General features: G+C 55.2%; 1 protein-coding gene across 2 annotated transcripts; it reads left to right on the top strand.

Annotated features, from left to right (window-relative positions):
* The first annotated feature begins 943 nt into the window (after nt 1-943).
* MOSPD3 (motile sperm domain containing 3) lies at nt 944-4091 on the top strand. 2 transcript variants are annotated; one of them, XM_082644756.1, is made up of 6 exons: nt 944-1044; nt 1543-1797; nt 1998-2073; nt 2301-2530; nt 3578-3742; nt 3859-4091. In XM_082644756.1, exons 2-6 carry the CDS (start codon nt 1593-1595, stop codon nt 3888-3890), a joined length of 708 nt encoding a protein of 235 aa, XP_082500882.1. In that variant the 5' UTR covers nt 944-1044; nt 1543-1592; the 3' UTR covers nt 3891-4091. The 2 variants fall into 2 exon arrangements, with proteins under 2 accessions (XP_082500882.1, XP_082500883.1); XM_082644757.1 differs by lacking the exon at nt 944-1044 and adding an exon at nt 1056-1135.
* Nucleotides 4092-5476: the final 1385 nt, after the last annotated feature.

The following is a 5476-nucleotide window of genomic DNA, read 5'->3' on the forward strand; positions in this document are numbered from 1 at the left end:
CATCTCATCTCTGAATATTGTCTCCCCTACAATCTCTTCCATCACACTGGCTCCTTGGCCATTTCTAGTACACACCTGCTTCCGGGATTTGCCTTTGCTGTTCCTTCTATCCGGAATTCTCTTCCACAGACATCTCCTGGCTCACTTACCTAACTTCAGTCAGATCTCAGCTCAGAAGTTCACCCTAGTCACTCATTCATTTGTGCATTCCAAATGGCAGGCACTGTTTTCGGTGCTGAGAATACAACAAAACAAAGTCGCTGCTCTTGTGGACAGGAGAGTAAATTCTACCTGAGCAGAGATAAACTAAAATAAACATGATGTCAAGTAGCTCTAGGAGTGCTCTGAAGAAAACAAAAGCATGGTAAGAGGACAGGCAAAGGGAGATTCTACATTTGATAGGGTGCTTAGAGAAGGCTTTCAGGTAACTTTGTTTTGCTCCGCTGCTAACCAAATGCGTGAGATTCTTCACCTTGTCGAGGCTGTTTCCTCGTCTGTAAGGGGAGCTGAAGATTCTGAATATTAATTCCCTCTGCAAATATGAGTGATTTCAAATATAAGTTCCGTGCAGGAAGGAATCAAGAGAAGTGCCCTGGCCTACGAACCGAGTCCAACTGGGAGCAACCTCCAACTCGTAGTACAGAAAACGGCTTTCATTGCTGCGGAAGCATCTAGGAGAACCTGGGACTGAAGTGGAGAAAGAGAGCTCCCTTGTGGAATGTGATTCTAGTGATTTGGACGGCCTCAGAGTGGGGAGGAAGGAACAAAGCCTGACTCCCATCCTCGCCCGGGCCCCTCTCCCCGACCTCGCCGCCCGACTTATTCCCGGGTTAGCGTTCTAGCCAGAGACGCTCGTAAAGTTTTTCGTCACTGGGATCAAGCCAATCACCTCTTTAGGTGCACCAATCGGTGTATACTTAGAGCTGAAACCAGTCCGCCCTGGCCAATGACAGAGGCCGTACGGCGGAAGAGCAGAAACGGTCTGCCGGGAAGATGGCAGCCCTGGTCCGGCCACAGGTTGATTGGCAGGTGCTGTGACCAGAGGTGAGCTTCATAGCGCGAGCTGCCGTTCGGAGGTGGAAGCCCGAAGAAGCGCCGGCCCAAGCTCAGGGAGGGATCGGAGGCACAGATACAGGTCTCGGGAGAGCAGGAGACGGAAAGGGCCACTCCGGAAGAGGGCGCGGCGGCTAGCGGAATTGGGCCGAAGAGAGGGGCCACCCCCTTCCTAGGAGGCCCGGAAGGGGCGGGGAGGGGCGGGGCTTATGGAGATCGGGATTGGGGCTGAAGACTAGGGCCAAGGCTGGGAGCCGGGAGGGGCTGGGTTTACGGGGTGGGCGTGACCCTCGAGGTAGGGTTTGGGGGCGGGGCCTAAAGGGACCTAAGGCACAGCTGTGGAGAGGAAGGGTTTGGGGGGCCTGGGCCTGGCCTGCGGGGCCCTCATCTAGGGGGATCCCGAGGCGGCGGCGGCATCAGTCCAGGCCCTGCCCTACGATCTCATCCCGTTTCCTTTCGCCCCTCTCGCCCCTCGGCTTTATACTCCAGGCCCTGTCCCCTGAGCTCTGCCCTCGGATGTTCCACCGCCCAGAGCTTGCATGCGCCGTGGGGCGCCCCAGGACCAGGAGCTGGTGGGTCCGGGGGCTCCTGGGCGGGGGTCCCGGGGCGCCCCTCCTCCCTCGGGACCTGTTGTCCCGGTCCTCGTCTTTCCCCCGGATCTAGTATTCAGGGCGGACCAGCGGAGTGGATCTCGGCAGCTGCTGACCCTCTATAACCCCACGGGAGCAGCGCTTCGCTTCCGAGGTGATGGGGATGGGAGCTTCGTGCTAGGGATCTGGGGCCTGGCGGTAGAACACTGGGGAGCTGGGTGGGCTGGAGCAGTCAGATGAGTACGGTCGGATGTCCAGCCCTGGGGTAGAAGGCAGGGGGGACTCCATGGGCGGGGCTTGTGCGGGTTGTCTGAGGCAATAGTCGGTCTCTGTCTGTGTGCCTTTTCCCCTCAGTCCTGTGCACAGCACCTGCCAAATACACAGTGTTTGACGCGGAAGGATATGTGAAGCCTCAGTCCTGCATTGACATGTGAGTTGAGAGGGTGGGGAGGCTGATGAAAGCCAGGGGTCGCTGCCACCTTTCTCTGATTTACTGTGCCGAGGCTTAAGCCTCAGACCAGGTCCTCTTCAACCTGTCTACCCCACCCTCTGTCTGTGTCCCTAAGGGAAAGTTTACTGGGAGGGTGGGGCCTGAGTCCTCTTGGATCACTGCCTCTCACTGCCCTTCAATGGGCCGCTCTCCTTTCTTGGGACCAGTGTGATTCGCCACGTGGCTCCCAATCCCAGCCACTATGATGTCCAGGACCGCTTCCGCATTGAGCTGTCTGAGGAGGGAACAGACGGCCGAGTGGTGGGGCGCAAGGACATCACCTCGGTTCTGAGGGCCCCAGCGTACCCCCTTGAGCTTCAGGGACAGCCTGACCCAACGCCGCACCCAGAGCCTCCTTCCTGGACAGCACCACCCACGGCTCAGCACTTCCCAGAGAGTGAGTTTAGGGATGGGAATTCTTGAGTTCTGTAAGGAGGGAGGACCTAGCATGACCCTAGACATGAGCTCAGTTGGAGTTGAAGAGGTCTTCCGGTTCAGTCTTTTTTTTTTTTTTGGCTGTGCCTGGTGGCTTGCGGGATCTTAGTTCCCCAACCAGGGATCAAATCCAGGGTCCTGGCAGTGAAAGAGTAGAGTCCTAACCACTGGACCGCCAGGGAATTCCCTTCTGTTTCAGTCTTTTCCTTTTTGGTGGAAACATTTCTAGGAATTGAGATTTTATATCAGGTTAGGGAAAAAGCAGACTTTGCAGTTTCCTTGGTTTCTGGCCTCCACTTAAAGAGAAAAATTCTTCCTTTAGCTCTGACTTCAGTACTTCCCATCATGTGTCAGCTCCGTTCAGTTCAATAAGGAACCGGGGGCTTCCCTGGTGGCAGTGGTTGAGAATCCGCCTACCAATGCAGGAGCCACGGGTTCGATCCCTTATCCGGGAAGATTCCCACACGCCACGGAGCAACTAAGCCCGTGTGCCACAACTACTGAGCCTGTGCTCTAGAGCCCGCGAACCACAGCTACTGAGCCCACGTGCCACAACTACTGAAGCGCGCGCACCTAGAGCCCGTGCTTCGCAACAAGAGAAGCCACCGCAATGAGTAGCCCCTGCTCACCGCAACTAGAGAAATCCCTCACGCAGCAACAAAGACCCGACGCAGCCAAAAATAAATAAATAAATTTATTTAAAAAAAAATAAATAATAAGAAACCGGGTTGAGCAATTATGTACCAAGTTGTGGGAGACAGAGGTCCCTGCCTGGCACACAGATACACAGGAGCCTGTAATCAAGGCAGAGTTGAAGAGAGAAAACGAATGATGAGGGACCAGAGGGGAGAGGGTTTCCTGAGGCTGTGGGGACGAAGGCTCCAGGGAGGAGAGGACACTTCCAATGTCCAACAGAAAGTGGGTACACCTTCCATCTTCAGCCTCCTCCCTGGAGGGTTGGGCTGGGCAGGAGTGGAGGCTAGAGCTCCTGATGGGCCTTGTTTCCCAGACCCCCTCCCGCACCTGGCCACCAGCTCCTTCCTCCTCTTCTTGCTGATGGGCACAGTCTCTGTGGCCTTCCTGCTGCTGCCGCTCCAGGATGAACTTGGCAGCCAGCTGCCCCAAATCCTTCACGTCTCCCTGGGACAGAAGTTGGTGGCAGCCTACGTCTTGGGTGAGCACGGTGGTGGTAGGGGATCCGGCCCCAGAGAGAGGAGAGTGGGGGCTGGAAAGAGGGCATACAGAGCCGGCGGGCTACACATACGACCTTGCTCTTCCTCCCCTCTCCAGGCCTCCTGACCATGGTGTTCCTCCGGACCTGAGCTCCCTGCTCAACCTCCACGCCCCCTCCCCAGGCAGGGACATGGACCTGGACGTGGACGTGAGACAGCCACTGTGATGCTCATAACCTTGCCTCAACTCCTACTTCCTTCTTCCTGCCTGTCCCCTTCCCCCCAAAACCCAGGGATTTGTATTCATTTTCCAAGCTGAATAAAATAAATTTGTAAAATTGAACTGAGAAATGTAAGGAACATGCCCCTTTCTTCCCACTTCTCTCCTCTAGTTCCTCCTACTCCCAGGGGACCTCGAACATTGGGGAACGAAGAGACCCAGTGAGGATTTAGAAGATCAGGGTCTTAGGCCTGGTGCTGCACCGAAAAAAACTGTGTGACCTTGAGCAAGTCATTTAATTTCTCTGAGCTTCAGTTTCTGCCTCTAAAATGAGGGAATTGGGAAAGTTGATTCTTAAGATCCCCCTTAGCCCTATCCTAGGGATAGGATCCCGCCCCGAAGCCAACATACCTTAAGCTAAAAAGAAACAGACCCCAATACCACCTACTCCCACCTGCTATAGAACTCAGGTCCTGCCATCTTGAGCCATCAGAGCCTCTTGCCAGGGTTGCCTGGGGGCTTCCCCCCGACCCCCACCCCCAGAATCCTCTTCTGCCTTTTTGTCCCTTTACCTGCTTTTATTTTGTCTCTTCCTTTGACCTCAGCCCCTGTGGGTCAGAAACACCAAGGTCTCTGACAAGATGGGGACAGATGGCACTGCCTGCCATAACATCAGCCTAACCAGGCAGGAGAAGTTAGGGCAAAGGAAAAGAATAGGCTCCTTGAAAGGCAGGCTTCCAGCCCTCCTTCAGATGTAAGGCGAGAGGGGAGGAAAGGAAGAAGGGAAGCCAATGACACTGGCAGTTTGTTGATTGGGGACAAAAATTAGCAAGATAACGTTAAGACAGACTCAGTCTGTTATGCTGCTGGAAGGTTATCAGTTGTTCCAGCTTTACTTTGGGGGCCTTGGGAGCTGCCCCTCTGCCCTGGGGACCTTGCCCTTCCCACACCCAGAACTGGCCCCGGTGACATGTGAGCCTGATCCTGTGCAGAGAATGGCAGCCTGTGTCTAGGATGTGAGGAGGGCTCTCCCCGCGGCCCAGCAAACCCCTCACAAAACCACCCACACTGGGCTGTCTGTGCCCAGGACCCCAAAAGGCATCTGAGGTATCGCACATTAATGATCTTGCGGATATCTGCTGGGAAAAGGCCTTGTTGTCAGCGGGATCAGGAGGCTTTCTGAGACAAAGCTATGAAGGGCAGCTATAGGGGTGGGAGGGGCTTGGGACACAGACTTTTTTTTTTTTTTTTTTTTTTTTTTTCCGGTACACAGGCCTCTCACTGTTGTGACCTTTGCCGTTGAGGAGCACAGGCTCCGGACGCGCAGGCTCAGCGGCCATGGCTCACGGGCCCAGCCGCTCCGCGGCATGTGGGATCTTCCTGGACCAGGGCACGAACCCGTGTCCCCCGCATCGGCAGGCGGACTCTCAACCACTGCGCCACCAGGGAAGCCCTGTTCTTGCTTTTTAAAAACAAAAAAAAAATTTTTTTTGGCTGCGCCTTATAACATGCGGGA

This window comes from Mesoplodon mirus (genome assembly GCF_964341445.2).
Source record: "Mesoplodon mirus genome assembly, chromosome: 15".
Lineage (NCBI taxonomy): Eukaryota > Metazoa > Chordata > Mammalia > Artiodactyla > Ziphiidae > Mesoplodon > Mesoplodon mirus.